This window comes from Halichoerus grypus, chromosome 10 (assembly GCF_964656455.1).
Source record: "Halichoerus grypus chromosome 10, mHalGry1.hap1.1, whole genome shotgun sequence".
Lineage (NCBI taxonomy): Eukaryota > Metazoa > Chordata > Mammalia > Carnivora > Phocidae > Halichoerus > Halichoerus grypus.
Genome location: NC_135721.1, coordinates 126,890,600 through 126,910,607, shown reverse-complemented (window position 1 = coordinate 126,910,607; position 20,008 = coordinate 126,890,600). Strand labels below are relative to the sequence as shown.

The window sequence follows — 20,008 nt, the reverse complement described above, 5'->3', positions numbered from 1 at the left end:
CCAGGAAGGCCAGAGCACTTATCCCATAACTGTTACACAGCTGAGGAACCTGGGACACATGTGAAGCCAGCTGCCCACCGTCACAGCCACCAAGTGCTACCGGGTAGTCAGGATTCATAACCCAGGCTGTCTGCTCCAGAGCGATACTCCAGAACCCCTCAACGGTGAGACAGAGGAGGAAGATGGGTGAAGGAAGAGGAGCATATGGAAGGGCACGCCTGCTCTGGTTTATTGCTTCACATTTTAATAGGCATTGCTTTCCCAACAGCCAATTGGGCAATTAGCAGTCATAAATGAGCAGGCTGGAAAGCTGGGAGACCTGAGGTGAGGCAGCTTCAATTAAAAAGCAGCACTATCTTCCTGGGAAGTCCTTTCTGGGCATCGCCGCTGTCTATGAACCCCAAAGGTCAGATTCCCCCATTCTTCAGTGACTTTGGCACTGACCTCTGCTCTACTCCCAAGCTGAGTCCAACAACCACTCTGACCAACCTCAATATGCCATCACTGGTCAATTGGCCCAAAGTCCCCCAACGTCCCTGCAAACCTGCAACTCTCCCCCACACATCTGACCTGCCACACACCTGCCTCCTATACAAACCAAGGCTGCCCTCAATTCCTTCAACTTCCCCTCCGAGGACCTCCTCCCCGCCTCCCCCCGCCCTGCTCCAAGCCAGGCTGCGTGGCTGGTCACACTTGGGATCTTGTCCCTATGTAGAACTGTGGCACTGCAGCTCCTTCCTGTTTCATCCCCTCAATCTCCTTTCCTTCCAGATGTCCTACTCAACTGCTCTCAGAAGGGCCCTTCTTTGGCCTGTCAGATCTTGATGAGTCCAACATGTCAGCTCTCCCCATTCTTCAGTTTCCAGGATGGGTCCCATTAGCAGGACTATTATCAGAATGATAGGCAATCAATAGCCATGCCTCTCTCTGACCTTTAGTCTTTAATTTCTGGCAGAATTCCAAACTTGGATTACACTACCATCTCCTTTTGACCTGTCTCCACCTAACAACCAGACCTCTGACAACAGGGCAAATTGGTAGGGCTACAGAGCCATAATCACCAACCACAAATGGAACCCTAAATCTCGCCAGGTGAGCCCACTCCTCTATCGTCCAGACGACTGCATGTTTCTCTGCTCTCCTCAAATACCCCACCTCCCCTCCTAACCAGCACCCCTCCTCTTTACTCACAACCCATGCTCCTGGCATCTCTTCTCTCATTTAGAGATTAGAAACTGCCACAAGGAGACTTCGGCAACTTACCATTAGAGAACCTACAAACTGACCCACTTCTGGACTCAGCCTCCACTCTCTCCTGCCAGAAGACAGGGTCCAATCCCTACACCTCTGTAGTCTCCCATCCCTATCTGCCTCTTGGGAATTTCATGCTCTCCGTTCCATCTAGAATCTGATCACTTTCCACCGTGCTGGGCCACCAGCACCACCATCCACGATGCTCCAGCTCTCATCCTTCCTCCCACCCCATATCTTTCTTCACACAGCAGCCAGAAGGACTCCCTTCAAATGTAAATGAGATTACATCTGCTCAAAACAGATTATCCATAACCCTTATAATATAAATCAGATTACATCTGCTCCTTTGCTCAGAACTTTCCACTGGCTTCCCATCTCACACTGAATAAAATCCAAAACCTTGACCCTGGCCTCCAAGCCTCTGTAAGATCTGGCCCTGGGCCATCCCTCTGATCTCACCTTCTACCACCCTGCCCCCCAGCCTGCTTGTTGCATGTTCCAGTTTCAGGGACTTTGCAATTGCTATTCCTGCTGCCTGGAATGCCCTCCCTCCCCCACATATCTGCATGGCTCCCTCCCTCCCTTCCTTCAGTGCACTGTTCAAATGTCACCTTCCCTCACCACCCAAAACTGCCATCTCTGCCTCTCCCCCCCCCCTTGTAATTCTGTATCTCCTCACCTGCTTTACTTTTTCACTTTACTCTGGTTTATTTTTCCAATCTCTCTTCACAGTATTTACTGCCCTTGACATATTATTTATCAGTTCATTTGTTATCTGTCTTCCCCAAGGGAATATAAACTATGACAGCAGAGACTTCTGTCTGTTCTGTTCATTGCTGAATTTCCAGCACCTAGGAATTCCTAGGCGGAGAGCAGGCACTCAATATTTGTTGAATGAATAAACTGTCCTTTCTCTTTCCTGCATTATTTAACCTCTCACTCACTTGGCTCCCTTCCCAAGTTTCAACCTTTAAAGAAAGAAAAGATAAGACAAAAAAACCTTCTGTGATCCACATCTCCTCCTCCTTCCCTTTACACCAGAGCCAAACTTTGGCAAAGAGCTGTCCGTGCTCACTGCCTATTTCTTCACCTCCCACGCAGGCCTTAGCCCACTCCGGTCTGGTTTTCACCTTCACCACACCCCCAAAATAGCTCAAGTTAAGGTCACCAATGACCCCCATGTCTCTCAATCTGATGGACATTTTGCTATTCTCCATCTAACTTGACCTCCCTGCAGCATTTGACCTTACTGGCCTCTCTGACCTTGAGATGTTCCCTACTTCTGCCACCACAGGCACGCATTCTCACAGGTCCTCGGTTTCTTGCCCCAAGTCCTCCCTACTGCTCTTGCAGACTCCACCTCCCCGCAGCTCTCCTGACTCCCAAATCACGATTGCCAGCCCAGGCCTGCCTCATGAACAGCAGGTTGTACCTCCATCCATTGACGACTCCACCTGTCCGACTGGATGCTCAAAGGCAGGGGAGCCTCAACACATCAAGTCCCAACTCAGATCAACCTCCTGCCCCCTACCTCTCCCCAGATGGTCTTCCCACACTCCCACCTTACAGAATGGCACCACCATCCATCCAGCTGCGTGAGTACCAGTCTTCTTCTTTATCCAATGTTCTTATCCAACCCATCAACAGGTTTTGTCAGCTTCACCTTCTGAGCAAGTGAGGAATACATTCTCTTTGTCCGGCTTCTGTCATCACCACTGAAGTCCAGACACCAACATCTCTCACCTGGAAGATGGTAACTGCCTCCTCATTGCCCCTGGGCCATCCCTCTGGTCTTTCTCTGAAATGTTCTGAACACAATGGCCCAAGTGATTGTTCCAAAATACAAACCTGGCCATCCTGTCGCCTTCTCCCTTGTTTGGAACTCTTCAGTGCTGTCTCGCTGCTTTTGGTCTGAAAATCAAACTCCTCACCATGACAACCTTGGGGTGGGCCCTGGCTTGCCCCTCCCACCTTATTCTCAAACACTCTCCCCTCTCATTTACCATGCTCCGACCACACAGTGGCCTCTTTCAGGTTCTCTTGTCGTTTTTTTTTTTTTTTGGAGACTTTTATTTATTTATTTATTTTTAATTTTTTATTGTTATGTTAATCCCCATACATTACATCATTAGTTTTAGATATAGTGTTCCATGATTCATTGTTTTTTTTTTGTTTTTTTTTTTTTTAAAAGATTATTTATTTATTTATCTGAGAGAGAGAATGGGAGACAGAGAGCATGAGAGGGGGAGGATCAGAGGGAGAAGCAGACTCCCCACTGAGCAGGGAGTCCGATGCGGGACTCGATCCCGGGACTCCAGGATCATGACCTGAGCCGAAGGCAGTTGCTTAACCAACTGAGCCACCCAGGCGCCCCCCATGATTCATTGTTTGTGCATAACACCCAGTGCTCCATGCAGAACGTGCCCTCCTCAATACCCATCACCAGGCTAACCCATCCTCCCAAACCCCTCCCCTCTAGAACCTCAGTTTGTTTTTCAGAGTCCATCGTCTCTCATGGTTCTTCTCCCCCTCCGATTTCCCCCCCTTCATTCTTCCCCTCCTGCTACATTCTTCTTCTTCTTTTTTTCTTTCTTAACATCTATTGCATTATTTGTTTCAGAGGTACAGATCTGAGATTCAACAGTCTTGCACAATTCACAGCGCTTACCAGAACACATACCCTCCCCCTCTTGTCGTTTTTTTTTTTTAAATCATTTCTTTCTATTTTGAGATAACTGTCAATTGACATTTTAGTTTCCTTAACAGTTATACTCTTCCCTGCCACAGGGCCTTCATACATGCTGTTCCCACATGCTGCTAAAATGCCTCTCACCCCAATCTATTTCTTATTTATCATTCAGATCTCAAGACTTCCTCAGGGAAATTTTCCCTCACCCCTTTGTTCACTCCCCTGCAGGACCAGGTTTCTCTCCTTCACAGGACTTTTTAGGTTGTTAGTATGATCCAAAGGATGTGATCATTTGAATAATGCACTTCTTCCCCATTAATTGCAAACTCCATTAGAACAGAGTCCTTGTTTGTTTCCCTTACATCATGACACCAAATGTGACACCCAAATAAATATCTTCTCAATGAATGTCACCCCACCCTTGTTTAGTCAACAGACAAAAGGAACATATAAATAACAAATATGCACTGACCACTCCCTGGGACCAAGGAAAAATTTAAGAAATTTAATAGCACAAGAAGGCCATTCTCCCCACAAATCTATAAAACTTAATAAAGTACCTAATAAAAAAGCTAAAAGACTTATTTACAACCAAAACAGTAAACTGAAAGAAGCTTCTTAAAGGAGGACTCCAGGAATGAGTCAAGGTTTTCTAAGATAACCTTGCTGGAAAGACAGTCAAGTATTTTCCTGGCAGGCTCCCGAAGCCTGGTGAAATTGGTGAGAACTAAATACAGTTCTGAGCTATTTATATAGGAGACTCCATGTACTTGCTGATTAAGTACACGTTTTCACAAGTCTGCTCTTTTCCATAAAGAATAGTCTTACTGTTTTCCCCAGCACTGCTTACAGAGTCTCCCCTGAGACTTACAAGCACAGGACGAGCTCTAAATTCATCCAACCAACCGCTTGCTTCACTGGCGTCGAAATGTCAGAGACTTGCAAAAATGTCCATAAACCAACTTATACGGGAGGCAGAGAAGAGCAAGCATTCAGTTCCTTCTCCTTTAAATATGGTAACGCCAGTGCCTCTGAATTTTAGCAGGTCAGCCGTCAGGCGCCAGGTGTCCGTGACATGACTGCATTGGTTCACTTAATCCTTCACCATAATCCTGGGACATAGGTATTACCACCTTTATCATTTCAGGAAACCGAGGCTCAAAGAAGCTAAATTGTCAGCCCAGGATCACACGACTAATCAAGAAGCAAAGTTTCCAACTCAGCTCTCAGTGAATTTTCTGCCAAACTAATAAATAAATACTTTTCAATAATCAAAATCCAACTTTTAGATGCTGCTTCTAGCAGATGACCCCCTCCTGAAGAATCGTCATAAAGCTTTTCAACAAAAAGTAATCTGTCAAGGTCCTGAGTCCTGGTATTTCTCAAAACTTTAATATGCAGCACATGTAAACAAAATGTCTAATCAAAACACCAGAATTTACTAAAATTAAAGGCTTTATTCTGTATTTCAACAGAAGGCCTTACTTTATTTGCTATGACAATTTAGGGATTTTTTACTATTTTTCAAATTTTCTTCTTAGGTTCTTCCTAATGGTGAGAATAGTTACTTTGAACACATTAGAAAAAAACCAACATCATATGGAAGACAAAGCGATTTACTATTTATCATATGGACGTGTAAATGTTAAATTTTTTTGCATATTAATATACAACTAAGATTTATGAATGTACTCTCTTAATTGGCTCCTTCCCAATGACATTTAAACTAGTTCAAGTTTTTTTCTACTTTAAAAGAAAAAGAAGAAAAAAAACCTCCCAGGATCCACATCTCCTGCCTCCCCTTCACACCTCGGCCAAGCTCTGGGAAACAACTATCTGTGCTCACTGTCTCTTTCCTCACCTCTCACGCAGGCTTCAACCATTCCATGCTGGTTTGCACCTTCACTGTGCCACCACAAGAGCTCAAGCTAACATCACCAATGACCCCCATGCCTCTAAATCCCATATATTAAACAAGATTGGCAAATCTAACACTGGATTTTATGATTTCTTTTTTTTTTAAGATTTTATTTATTTATCGGACAGAGAGAGACACAGCAAGAGAGGGAACACAAGCAGAGGGAGTGGGAGAGGGAGAAGCAGGCTTCCTGCCGAGCAGGGAGCCCAATGCGGGGCTCGATCCCAGGACCCCGGGGATCGTGACCTGAGCCACCCAGGCGCCCCTGGATTTGATGATCTCTCTGTCAGGACAGAGCATGTGTTGTAGTTCTTTCCCACCTGGCTGTGCAGATGTGGGCAAGATGCTCTCTGAGCCTTGGTCTCCCTTTGCCTGTGGTACCCAAAACCAGACACCAATTCCACATCACAACTCTAGAATTAATCAAAGGCAGTTTACTGCTGATGAAGAGAGATGTCATAAATCAGAGCACTTCATAACTCAAATGAAGCTTATGGGACATAAGCTCTTTACCCTCATTTCTTTCTTCCCATTAGTCCCTAAGGTAAAGTAAAACAAAGGCATATGCAGCAAAAAGCTGCAGAAAAAAAAACCGTCATCTTCTTGACTAGAGGCTTTCAAATACACCCCAAAATTCAACTACAGAAAATATGGTCTCTCTACTTACCAAATGCTTTACTTCATGAAACTTCAAAACTTTCATGCAGTGCAATTGTTTAAAGACTCCATCGAGTATTTTATATACACTAACTTCCATATGGAGAAGCAGTACAGCACTAGAGTAAATGGTTAAGATCTGGCTCTGGAGCCAGACTGCCAATTTTCCTTACTGGATCCATGGCTTACTGGTTGAGTTACGCTGGCCAACTTCTCTGGGCCTCAATGAGGATAATAATAGTAAGAACTAAACTGCATGTAAAGCACATGGCATTGTGCCTAGAACACAGGAAAGCTTAGTACATGGTAGATAGCAATAGTTATTACCTAACATGTGATTTTAAAAAGTGACTCAATTGGTTGATAAATGATGTGTCAGTGTAGCTTCATCATGGTAATAAGTGTCCCACTCTGATGAGGGATCCCGAATGGGACAGGCTGTGCATGTGTGGGGGGCCGGGGGTACATGGGAATTCTCTGTACCTTCTGTGCAACTTTGCTGTGAACCTAAAACTGCTCTAAGAAAATGTTTTTTTAAAAAAAATCACTCTATTTCATATGAAAACAAATATGTTTACTATTTTTATATTTTCTTGATAATGACTAAGAATGATGCCTACTAATTAGAGCACTCAGCCCTTGCTTAGCACTCCGTGCAGATTAAGTTATTAAGATATCGAATCTCTTATCATATATACATGAAGAGTACCATTAGAACAATTCAGTTATTAACATTTTCCAGATTTCCAGACAAATTTTTCCATACTCAATTTAAAAACCTTCAGATTATCTTGTCAAGTCTCCAAACTCCATAGAGTTTAAGAACAGTACTATCATTTAAAGAGGGATCATGAGAGAAAATGGCCCTGAAGACAGTTATGAAAGGGATGTTTAAGAATGTATGTATGTGCCCCAATGGAGGGCTGAAAGGCTCAAGATTATTAATATACATCAAAGCTTCGTTAAGGTAAAGAGCAACAACATCCTTGGGTGATGAATCCTCTTACAGGCTATTCTGATATCTCCAGATAAAGGTTGGAAGGACACAATCTCCTAATTGGGCAGTCCATATCTGTGCATTTGGCATTTAGTGCAGATAAACCACTGAGATTACTCTAAACCTGTCCATCCCAATCATCACTGCTTTTACAAGGGACAAGCCCTGTCTTCGTTGAGCTTAAGCAAGTTAATGCTCCAATAAACACAGCCTCCTGTCGTGTAATTACATTCTTATTTATTGCATCTACAAACCAAACAGAGCAATAAGTCATTCCTGACCGAGGAACCAATGCAGGTTAAGAACATCAAGTTAGAGAGCTCAGTTTCTGTGGTTTGTCACAGCTTAAACTAATAATAAAATACAATAGCAAGCCTTTACAGAGCACCTAGTACATGCCAAGTTCTTTAGAAATGTCAACTAACTTCATCTTTATAACACAATGAGGAAGGTATTAATACCTGTCCAAGATCACAAAGATAAGAAGCGGAAGGCAAGCGATTTGGACCCAGGCAATCTTGAGTCCAGAGAACACACTCCTAATCTCTGTACTATGCAGTCCCTGTATCCCTGACCCCTTCCCCCAATACTATAACTGACGACAGAATCATATCACAGCTGTTTCCTGTAAGTGCTCTCTATCATCTAAGCATTTCAACCTTGAGTGGTCATTTATGGTTCCTCTTATCAAAATTCATGATAATCTACACGTGGTAATCTCTAAAATGCCAGCCACATTGCAACACTTCTTATACACAAACTCATACATAGGCTTGTTTCAGCTATTCTGGGCACAAGAGATGCAGAATGAACTATCACTGTGTACTTTGCTATAGGTTTTCTATTGCTTATAAATAAAAGCAGCCATTTCTATTTAAAAGCAATGACACAATTACTCTCTTAAAAAAGATGGCCAGTTTAACTAACACTGTGCATAGGTTCCCTTATAATATTACCCAATTTGATGACAATGATGAGCCACCATGACCTCTGACTACTCATTTAACCTATGGCTAAATTACTTCTTATATCAGCTTTTTTTTTTTTTAAGATTTTATTTATTTATTTGAGAGACAGTCAGAGCATGAGGGGGGGCGGTATCAGAGGGAGAGGGAGAAGCAGACTCCCTGCTGAGCAGGGAGCCTGACGCAGGGCTCTATCCCAGGACCCTGGGATCATGACCTGAGCCGAAGGCAGCCGCTTAACCGACTGAGCCACCCAGGCGCCCCATATATCAGCTATTTCTTACAATTCACTACTAAAACATTGAACGTGCATTCCACAATTTGCGTTGGAAAAATCTGAACTTCTGAACAAAGATATGATGCAAAAAATATGTAACAAGCTCTCAATGTTTTGACCCTTTATGACCCATAAGGCAATTTTTAAGTAGGTTCCAACAATGTGATACATAGTTTGGTGAAAATTTTATGTCAAGTCTTCTGACAAGGAGGAATGAAAACTTTTCTGCCAGATTACTATTTTTAAATTTCTGCAACAATACTCTTAAAGTAATACTGAGAGGACAGAATCCAGGCAGGTTTCAAAATAGAGTTCTAAGTATTGGGCTTTTGCCTAACAAACTGCTTTGTAGTGCTTATCCTGCATTCCTGATAAAACAGTATCCAACAGTTAGCCTTGGTTTTCTGAATAGAAAAGCTTTACAAATCTAAATCTCAGTAAATTCCTCCAATTGATCCTGGATTTCACAGGACTAACATCTGTTTCCAGATTATCTAAGCAACAACAACCTCTCCATCAATAGTTCTTGACCCTTGAGGGAGCCTCAGACCCATCTGAGGATCGGATGAAAGCCATGGACCCTCTTCCCCAGCAGTGCAGAGTTCACAAGCTCATCCCTAGGCCCCAAGAAAAGAATGCCAGCACTATACCTTATACCAATTGTAGCGAGAAAAGTGATGGCAACTTCAAACTCTTTGACAGAAAAATCACATTTTCTATTGACTCAGTCAATTTGTTAGGAAAAAACAGGTCTTTTTACAGATTCCAAACCAAAGGCATCAGGGTGGTGAATTAGCTTGAAGCTAGTCGTGGGCAAATGGACTGATCCTAACTGCCCAGAACTCTCTTCTCCTGAAACTCCACTTGGTGGATACTTCTTGCCTTTCAGGACTCAGCTCAAATGTCACCTCAGAAAGGATTACTTTCTTGACAACCTATCAAAAGCAGTCCTGAGGCCCTCTTTATCATATCTTGCTGTTTTACTTTCACAGAAGTATTTATCAGTATTCAAAAATGTCTCATAATTTTCTTATATATTTTTTGGTTTCTCCTTTTAGAGTACAAGCGCCACAAGGGCCAATACCTTGTCTGTCTTATTCCCCACCGTATCCTCAGTGCCCATCACAGCGCCTAGTAGACAGTGGGCATTTGATAAATATTTCAATGCTTAAAAGTAAAAGACAACATGTTGATGTTGTAATCAACTACCAAGGCTTTAACTAGCTATGAGTTAGAGTTCTCTCCTTCTTTCCATAACCTGTGGGTCCATTCAGTCAACACCTACTATGTGCCAGGCACTCCTGCGAGTGCAGGGGGTCCAGCAGTGAATAAAACAGACGAGTCTCTTTGCCCTCATACACCCTCTACTTTAGTGAACTGCCCGCAATAAGCAGATCTCTTGCACCTACCTAGGAGGTGTAGGATATGACGGAATTATGGGAGAGCCCCAAATTAAAGGAAAACATTCTCCAATCCGGGACTTCGAAAGCAAGCCTCAGGGATTTCCCTAAACCAGTTGAGCAGCTCTTCCCACCTGCTCTGCTCACGTGGGGAACCCTAACTAGAAGAACCAAGTAAAGAAAAAACTTGGGGCAAGGGCTACTGCTTCTGAGGGTGGTGAGAGGAGGAACCAGGAAACAGGACGGCAAGTAGTCGTGGCAAGAGCCCTGGGCTGGGAGGCTGGAGAGCTAGCACCAGCTTGTCACTAACTTGCTAGGTGACCTTGGGCCAGTGCCGAGCTCCCAGGGCATCAGTTTCCCCGGGGTATCATGAGGGGGTCGGGAAGGTGGGATTCGAGGTCGGGGGAGGTGGAGGCCAGGAGGCCGGCGGGGTAACGGCCGGCGTGGGGAGGCCGGCGCGGGGCCGGGCCGGAGCGGCTCACCCACCGAGCGCCACCTGGCAGGCCCTGCGCAGCTGGGAGTGCTGGGGCCGCTTCACCTCCTTGTCGGCTAGGATCTTCTCCAGGGCCCGGGACACGAACATGCTCTTGGTCTGGCTCTCCTGCATGGCCCCGGCCCGGCGGGGGCTGGCAGCCCCGCGGGCGGGCGGCGCGAGCAAGCGGGCGAGAGAGGCTGCGGGCCCGGCGTCCCGGCCAACACCGGCCGCGTCCGTCCCCGCCGCCCCGTCAGGAAGCGACGCCGCGGCCCCACGGCGCCGCCATGTTGGAGCGCGTCACGTGACCACGTGACTGGCGGGGCCGCTACGGCCGCCGCGCGTCCGTCGACCCCGTGACCTCCGGCGGGGCGGGCCCTACGGCTGGGGGCGGGGCCCGAGGCTGGGGGCGGGGCCCGATGGGCAAGGAGGGGCGGGGCGAAAGAGCAAGGTAGGGAAAAAGAAGGTGGGGGAGGCGAGTAGAGGTAGTTGAAGGCAGGAGGGGACGGGCAGGACCGGAGAAAGGGGAGAGGGAGAACAGGTGGGGAAGGGAGCGATTGGAGGTGAAGGGGTGAGAGGAGAGAGGAGGTAGGAAGAGGAGAGTTCAGGAGAGGAGAAGTGGGGAAAAGAGAAGGAGAGAAGATACAGGGAGGAGGGGGAGTTGGGAGAAGGGAAGAAGAATGAAATGGAAGAGGAAGTGGTGTGGGAGGGAGGTGTGACAGAACGGCCGGAAAACACGGAGAGAGAAGGAGAAAGGAAAGGAAAGGAAGGGGTGGAGGGAAAGGGGAGGTGAAGGGAAGGCAGAGAGAGAAGGGGTATTCATGGACGCTCTCCAAACACAGGACCTCGCATTGCCTGTTGGCGAGGCACACACCTTCCGCCGCACCTTCCCCTTGCTGCGGTAGAGCCCACGCCCGGCCGTCCAGTTCAGGGAACTGTGTGTCTCGTGCCGCCTCCCTGCACCTCCCTTTGGAGTGTGTCCGTCCACGTTCATAAATCTGTGGTTCTCCTCGGTGCTGTGCACGGGGCAGGGTGTTTGGGGTGTCTGACAGGAAGAACCGGAGATCACCAGTGTCACACAGCCTACAAGTGAGCGTAAGAAGACAAAAGGCTGGCCCGAGGGCCCCTTGCCTTCTATCCCACCGCCAGTGATGTCACAACACCATTGGTGATGCCCCCTGGAGCCCTTCCTTTCACACGGCCTGCAACCGCCCCAGGGAGCCTGCATCATTCCCTCCGCCCCCGCCCCCCCCCCCCCCCCAGGGAGCCGTGGTGCTGAGCAGGGCTCCTGCAAGGACAGTGTCTTTCTTGAAAACCCCAGAAATTCCCCAGGCAGCATGCTCAAATGCTCTGGTCTCAGCTCAAACATCTCAGGAGGCCCTTCCTGACCGCCTGGTGTAGCGGAGCCCCCCTCTCTCTATTTGATGTTTTTTACAACACTTTCTGGCCTTTTGCACTTATTGACTTACATGCTGTCAGACTAGGATATAGGCCACAAAGGGGCAGCAGTCTCCCCAGGGCCTGGTCCAGAGCCAGGTAGAATGTTTCATGGCCATAAATTCCTTTGCTATAATGCAACTTTGCAGCTCTTCTCATCAAGAAGTGAAGTTTGTTTCTCCACCCCCTTGGACTAGTTTTGTGACTTGCCTTGACTAATGGAATGTGGTGAAAGTGAGCCTGTGCATCAAGAGGCCTCAGATGCTCAGGAGCATACTGAAGAAGGAGCACATGGAAAAAGAGGCCCAGTCATTCCAGTCGTCCCAGAGCTCCCAGCTGAGCCCAGCCCCCAGCCAACTCACCAGCTGATTACAGCACCTTGAATAACCCTTGTGAGGCAGCAGAACTGTCCAGCCAACCCACAGAAAAGCAGAAAGCAACGCATTATTGCTAGGTTAACCCACTATATTTGGGGGTTGTTTGTTACACAGCAATGCATCCCACTGAGACACCTCTCAATCCTTATGTGTTGAATGAATGAGTGAATGAATGGATGTGTGAAACTCTCAAAAAATGCAGTATAATCCACGGAATGATGTGTTTTGTGTCATCCTCCACACTGAGGTCAGGCCATGTCACTACCCTGCTGAAAAACCCACAGTTCCTCTCAATTGCCCTTGGAATTGACTCTAAGTATCTCACCATGCCTGACTTCTCTGCCCTCATCTCTCTTTTCCCTTCTTCCTCCTCGGACTCTCCCACCACTCTGGATTCCTTTTTGTTCCCATTAAGGGCTTGGCTTATGCGCCTCCCAGTCAGTGCTTCTCAATGAAGCCAGTACCAACCCGAGGGACCTTTTGAAATTTTATTGTCATGAGAGGGGAGTAGGATTGCTTGACGACATCCTCTAGAGAGCTGGACAATCCTACGTAGTCTCATGTGGCTGGAGTAGACATTCTTGGAGGTGAAAAACCTATTAATTGCAATCTGAACCTAGAACGTACATCTGCTTGACATATAAATACAAAGCATTTTTCATAGTCTGAATATATATCGAATTTTCTGGGAATGCAATTATTACTGTAATTCAAGAGAAAACTGCGTTTTGTCTGGAACTTTACCAAATGTTGTTCTCAGTTTCAAAACCACATTACTACCATTTATGCCAGCCCTGGAATTTGAGTCGCCACAACAGCACCTCCGATCAGTCTGCAATTGTCATAATCCAGGGAATTCTACTTTTAGGTTCCAGCATCTGACTGCTTTATTATATCTTTTAGTGTAATTGTGCTTTGGCATTTATATACTGGAATTAAATTTGCAGATTGTGCATTGCTATCTTTTTGTTTTGTCTTTGTTTTTTGTTACTTTTTTTAAAAAGAGAGTGAGTGAGAGAGCGAGAGAGGGAACACAAGCAGGAGAGGGCCAGAGGGAAAGGGAGAAGCAGCTCCCCACTAAGCAGAGAGCTTAACGCAGGGCTCGATCCCAGGACCCTGGGATCATGACCTGAACCAAAGGCAGACGCTTAACCAACTGAGCCACCCAGGAACCCCTTTTGTTAGCTTTTTAAAAATTATGTCTGTAGAAAGATTCTGTAATCTACAAATTTTGTTTCAGAATAGTTAACTGAGGTCTTATGATTATAAAAAAGGGAATGCGGTGTCTATTGGTGTTGGAAATCACATCTGGCTGACATCTTCCATCATTCTGTTTCCAGCTCAAGGTCACCCACAAGGGAGGCTTTCACCTCCCTGTCATACCACACCCACCCCCACCACTGGATTCCACATCATCTTGATTTATTTTCTTTATTGCACTAAACTTAATTTGAAATGGGGGTGTTTTTTACCTGTGTATTAGTTATCTATTGCTGCATCATTACCGGAACCTGAACACTTAATGGCTGAAAATCAAACATTTATTGGGGCGCCTGGGTGACTCAGTCTGTTGTGTCCAACTCTTGATTTTGGCTCAGGTCATGATCTCAGGGTCGTGAGATCGAGCCCCACATCGGGCTCTGCCCTCAGTGGGGAGTCTGCTTAAGATTCTTTCTCTCCTGCCCATCCCCCAGCCCACTTGCTCTCTCTCTCTCTCTTAAAAAAAAAAAATCAAACATTTATTACCTCATAGTTTCTCTGGAATTTGAGAGCAGCTTGGGTGGTTCTGGCTCAGGAGCTCCCAAGAGTTGTAGTCAGGCTGTCAGCTGGGGCTGCAGTCATCTGAAGGCTTGACCGGGGCTGGAGCAGCTGCTTCCAAGGTGGCTCACTCACATGGCTGTTGGCTACAGGCCTCAGTTATTCACCTCGCCATGGAGCTGCTTGAATGTGCTCGTGACATCAGGCACCTCACTTTCCCCAGCAAGTGACCCAAGAGGAAAAAAAGAAAGAACAGCCATAGGAAGCTGTAGCAATTTTTTTATGACTTCATCTCCAAGGTGGCTCGCCATGCAGACTGATCAAGGGTGCTGTTGGAGACTTGACTGTGGTTGACGTAAATGTCAGTGGTGTGGTTTTGCAATGGGGAATGACATTTGTTAAAGTTCTAGGCAAAATACAGTTTTCCCTCGATTTGCCTAGAGTTGATTTAGAAGTGAATGACTAAGTCCAGCCCACACTGAAGAGGAGAAAAGTTGGGCTCCACCTTTTAAGGGAAAGGTCTGTTTTCACATGAGTTTGCTTACTATCTCCTCTCCCCCAGGTAGAACATGCATTAATGTAGAGACATTGTCTTGTTCACAGCTCTATGGCCAGAGCACCTAGGAGGTGCTCAATAGCTACTCATGGATGAATGGTGGTGGGTGGATTGGGGTCCACAGGATTTAATAATTTCATCAGCAAGGGGCGCCTGGGTGGCTCAGTCATTAAGTGTCTACCTTCTGGCTCAGGTCATGATCCCAGGGTCCTGGGATTGAGCCCCACATCAGGCTCCCTCTTTGCTGGGAAGCCTGCTTCTCCCTCCCCACTCCCTCTGCTTGTGTTCCTGCTATTGCTATCTCTCTCTCTGTCAAATAAATAAATAAAATCTTTAAAAAAAATTTCATCAGCAAGTTATTTGTGGTTGACTTCTGTATTTCTATGGTAGGCACAATAACAGTCCCCAAAGATAGCCACATCTCAATCTCCTGAACTTGTGAAAACTACAGAGAAGAAGGGACTTTGTTTCTGTTTTTTTTTTTTAAGATTTTATTTATTTATTTGAGAGAGAGAGAGAGCACGAGCAGGGGGAAGGGGTAGAGGGAGAAGCAGACTCCCTGATAAGCAAGGAACCCGACATGGGGCTTGATCCCAGGACCCTGAGATCATGACCTGAGCCAAAGGCAGACACCCAATCGACTGAGCCACCCAGGCGCCCCTGTTTCTTTCTTTCTTTTTTTTAAGTAATCTCTATGCCCAGCATGGGGCTTGAACTCACAACCCCGAGATCAAAAGTCACAAGCTCTACCAACTGAGCCAGTCAGACACCCCACAAAAGGGACTTTGAAGGTGTGATTAAGTTAAGAGTTTTGAGATGTGGAAATTATCCTGAATTATCCTGACTGGCTTAATATAATCATAACGGTCCTTATAAGAGGGACACAGGAGGGCCAGAGTCAGAAGAAGTTGAGATGTTGGAAGCAGAGGTGGCGGTGATATGGGGCCAGAAGCCGAGGAATACAAGCAGCCTCTGGAAGCTGGAAAAGGTGGAGAAATGGGACTGAGGCCTCCACAAGGAACATCCCCCTGCTGATTCTTCGTACACCTCTGCCCTCCCAAACACCTCGGCCCTCCAAATGTGAGAGAATAAATAGGTGTTGTGTTAAGCCACTAAATTTGTGGTAATGTGTCAGAAGTTAAATTTGAATTTCAGATAAACAATGAATACTTTCTTTGAGTGTAAGTATGTCCCATGCAGTAATTGGGACATTGTTATATTTCTTTAAAAAAATCACTGTTTCCCTGAAATTAAAATACAGCTGGAGGGAAATATATATATATGTACATATATGTATATAATTGGAGGGGTGCCTGGCTGGCTCATTTGAAAAAGCATGCAACTCTTGATTTGGGGTCATGAGTTCAAGCCCCATGGTGGGTGTAGAAATTACATAAAAAAATAAAATAAATTGGGGTACCTGGGTGGCTCAGTTGGTTAAATGTCTGCCTTCGGCTCAGGTCATGATCTCAGGGTCCTGGGATCGAGTCCCGCATCGAGCCCTCTCTCAGCAGGGGAGTCTGCTTCTCCTTCTCCCTCTGTGCTCTCTCTCTCTCTCTCTCTCTCTCTCTCTTTCTCAAATAAATAAAATCTTTTAAAAAATAAAATAAAACTGGATATATTGTGTTTTATCTAACAGTCCCCTCCCAGTCTCACTTTGCCAGCAGCCATATTGGACCCACGAAGCGATCTGAAATAGAAGTTTTTCTCAGCAGAGCAACAAGAGAGAAGGTGCCCGGGTCCCTGACATGCTGGAGAGCCATGCCTGTTCTGGGGTGCTTACCTATTGGCTTTTACACGAGAAAGACATAAGCACCTTTTATTTTTGCTTCCCTGTCTCTTGCTGCTGAACCTAGTCCAACTAATAAGACTGGCCACCAGAAGCGTCTGTTCTGACTCAGGTTTCCTCTGAGTAATGTCTCAACTCGGTAGCATGAGCCAGTCACCGAAGGCCCTTATGGCTATGCCTACAGCTGGCCTTTCCAGCTGCCAGTCTGGTTTCTTCCCGCTATACACAGACTCTTTATACGCCTCGCCGTCCTGGATGACCCGCCCCTGCCCCCACAGAGCTTCTGTGTGTCACTGTTCTCCTTGAAACATTTATTTTCTGTTTATTTAAGGCAAAACTCAAACACAGTCTCCCCTGATTCCTGTCTCAGGGCTGGGGAGGGTGCTTGGGGCAGAAGCCCTGTTTGGTGGGGGCCTTATATTTAGGGAAAGCCTCAAAGGTAGACTTGTAAGAGTCTCTCCAAAGGAAGTTATGTATGTAGCAATTGTATTCTGTTTGTGTACATGCGTCTAGTTGCACTAAAAAAAAAAATGTTAACTTGTGTGGTGTAAATATTTAAGACACCACCGTTGTGGGGTTTTGCTGTTTATTTGTTTGCCTCTGGATCATGGTTTGGACTCCCTGAGACAAGGATTGGAGTGTGTCCTGGGAGGGGGGATGGAGGGTGATATCAAGCCAGGCTGAGGGTAATCTGGGGCTCCATCCCCCTGGACACCTCTGGGAGCCGGTACAGAGACCATAGAGTTATCCCAGAGAAGAGATGAGAAAGCCAGGGCGTTCATTCGTCTAGTTCCCATCCATTATTGCCTAAGCGCTGCTTCTCGGGGCTTGGCTTCTGACACTGCATGCTGCACCCAGGCTGACCAAGCCCCGCGGCCCATGGGAAGCAGCCTCCTCCAGCTAGGAGGGGTGAGAGCCCAGGGCAGATGGCTGGGGCTCCAGCCGAGTCTGCTATATGCTGTTCGGGTATTTTCTGTTTTTAAATATGCCAGACCCTTGGCCTGAGTGCTCTCCTGGGACACAGAGGTGTGCTCGGCCACGCACAGGGCAGACCAGAAGGGCCAGTGGGTTGGTACCCTGGGGAGAGCCACGTAATGATGAACAGAGAGGTCTGTGGCATGTTCTACTGTTTCCCAGAGGTCCTTGGGGCTCACCAGCCAGATAGCACACCCCATCGAGGCTTCCTTCCCCTCTGTGTCTCACTTCCCTACCACCTGCTGGCGACTCCCAAATATACCATGGGCACCCAAATCCCTACTCCAGAATGTGCTTCTGGGGAACCCAACTGTGGTATACAGAATGAGAGCTGCCCAAGGATACCCATGTCCTGATCCCTGGGACGTGTGAAAATGTAACCTTACATGGCAATGGGATGAAAATAAGGATCTTGAGATGGGAAGATTATTCCAGATTATCTGGGTGGGTTAACTATAATCACAAGAGTCCTTATAGGGGCGTTTGGGTGGCTCAGTTGGTTAAGCATCTGACTCTTGGTCTCGGCTCAGGCCATGCATGATCTTGGGGTCGTGAGATTGAGCCCAGCATCTGTGCTCAGCAGGAAGTCTGCTTGAGATTCTTTCTCTCTCTTTCCCTCTGCCCCTCCCCCCGCTTTCTCTTTCTCTAAAATAAAATAAAATAAAATAAAATAAAATAAAATAAAGTAAAAAGGGGCCCTTGTTAGTGAAAGAGGCAGAGGCAGAGATCAGAGGAATGTTACTGCTGGCTTTGAAGATGGAGGGGGGCTGCAAGCCAACAGATGCAGGCTGCCTCTAGAATTTGCAATAGGCAGGAAAACAGACTCTCACCTCGAACTTCTAGAAGGGAACACAGGCCTGCCTGCCAGCACCTTGAATTTGGCCCAGTGAGACCCACTTCAGACTTCTGACTTCTGGAACCAGTCGGGTAATGAATTTGTGGTATTTTACGCCACTAAGTTTGTGACAATTTGTTACAATTTACCCCAAAACTTAGCGGCTTAAAACAACAATTTATTATTTCTTACAATTCTGCGCTTGCCCAGGATCGGCTGGGCGGTTCTTCTGTCGTGTGTGGTGGTGGCTAGATCTGCAGTCAGCAGGGCTCACACAGGGCCGAGACATCCAGAATGGTTTGCTCACATGTCTGGCACCTTGGGGAGGACAGCTGAGGTGCTGGGACAGCTGGGGCAACCGGCCTCTCTCCTCGTAGACTCAGGGTCTGTCCCTGTGTGACCTCACCACGTGGTCTCCCGGCAGGGTAGCCAGACTTCTCATGCAGAGGCTCAGGGCTCCCCAAAGTGCAAAAACCGAAGCTACCAGGGCTTCTTAAGGCTGAGTCTTGGAAGGGTACAGCATCCTTTCCACTGCATCCTGTGGGTTAAATCAAGGCAGGAGATCAGGCCAAAATGGATGTTTGAGGAGCCATGCGGGGCACGTGAATACTAAGAAGCTGGCTGATGGCGGTCATTTGTGACAACTGCCACACTGCTCTTTCCCAAACACCTGAGGGTCTCTTCGGACTGATCGTAGTGAAGAAATCCCATCCCCTTGGCCTCAAAAGAAGTATGGTGCACTGGTAAAGAGCGCAGACGCCAGACACACGTGGTCTGGGTTCAAATCCTGCCTTTGCCTACTTGCTGGCTGGGTCACCCCGGGCCAGTTACTCACCCTCTTCCCTCCCGGTTCCTTCATCAATGCCTTCATCACGCAGTGCCTGGCTTGTGGCGTCTCTTGTGAGGAGAATACGAGTTAATGTGTATCCAGCCCCTAACACACGACGTGACACATCGCAGGTATTCTGTGTTGGTTCTTACTCAGAGGGCTAGTTTCTTACTTTATCTGCAGATACCCGTTGGCAAAGCCCTGTCTGCAGTTTGGGAGAGGGTACAAAGAGGAAAAGGCAGGGTCTCCAGAATTGTATGCTCTATTATTGTTTGGGGGGGTGGTGTGGAAAATAAGACACAGTCAAGGATGAAATGACACAAGAAATAAAGTATCACATAGGCAAATCTGTAGATACAGAAAGAGGATCAGTGGTTTTCAGGCACCACGCGGGAGGGGCGTGGAGAGCGACTGCTAATGGGAGTTTCTTTTGCAGGTGATGAAGGTGTTCTAAAATTAGATTGTGGTAATGGTTGCACAACTCTCAGTATACCAGAAAGCCCTGAATTGTACACCTTTAAAGGGATACATTGTATGATATGTGAATTGAATCTCAACAAAGCTGTTTAAGATAAAGAAAATACAGGGGACAAATAAACTCCACAATGCAGAAATCTGAGGGCTAAGAGGGGTGTCTCATCCGGTGCTTCCCACTGGCCAGGACTGTTCTATGTGCTTTGCTTCAATGAACTCATCTAATCCTCACAACTACCCCAGGAGATATGTATGAATATTACCCCCTTTTACAGAAGAGAAAACTGAGGCTCTCTGAGGCTTCTTGTCCAAGGTCACACCGTTTAGGAGAGTCACAGAGGAGGGCGGG

The 20,008-nt window shown here is 46.7% G+C and overlaps 1 protein-coding gene across 1 annotated transcript in view; it reads right to left on the bottom strand.

Moving 5' to 3' along the window:
• Positions 1 to 10,914, bottom strand: part of ARFGEF2 (ARF guanine nucleotide exchange factor 2) — a 91,560-nt gene extending 80,646 nt beyond the window's left edge. Inside the window, exon 1 of the mRNA XM_078057286.1 lies at positions 10,644 to 10,914. Coding sequence (XP_077913412.1) covers positions 10,644 to 10,764 — 121 coding nt within the window. The 5' untranslated portion in view covers positions 10,765 to 10,914. The remainder of the gene's footprint in view (positions 1 to 10,643) is intronic.
• Positions 10,915 to 20,008: the final 9,094 nt, after the last annotated feature.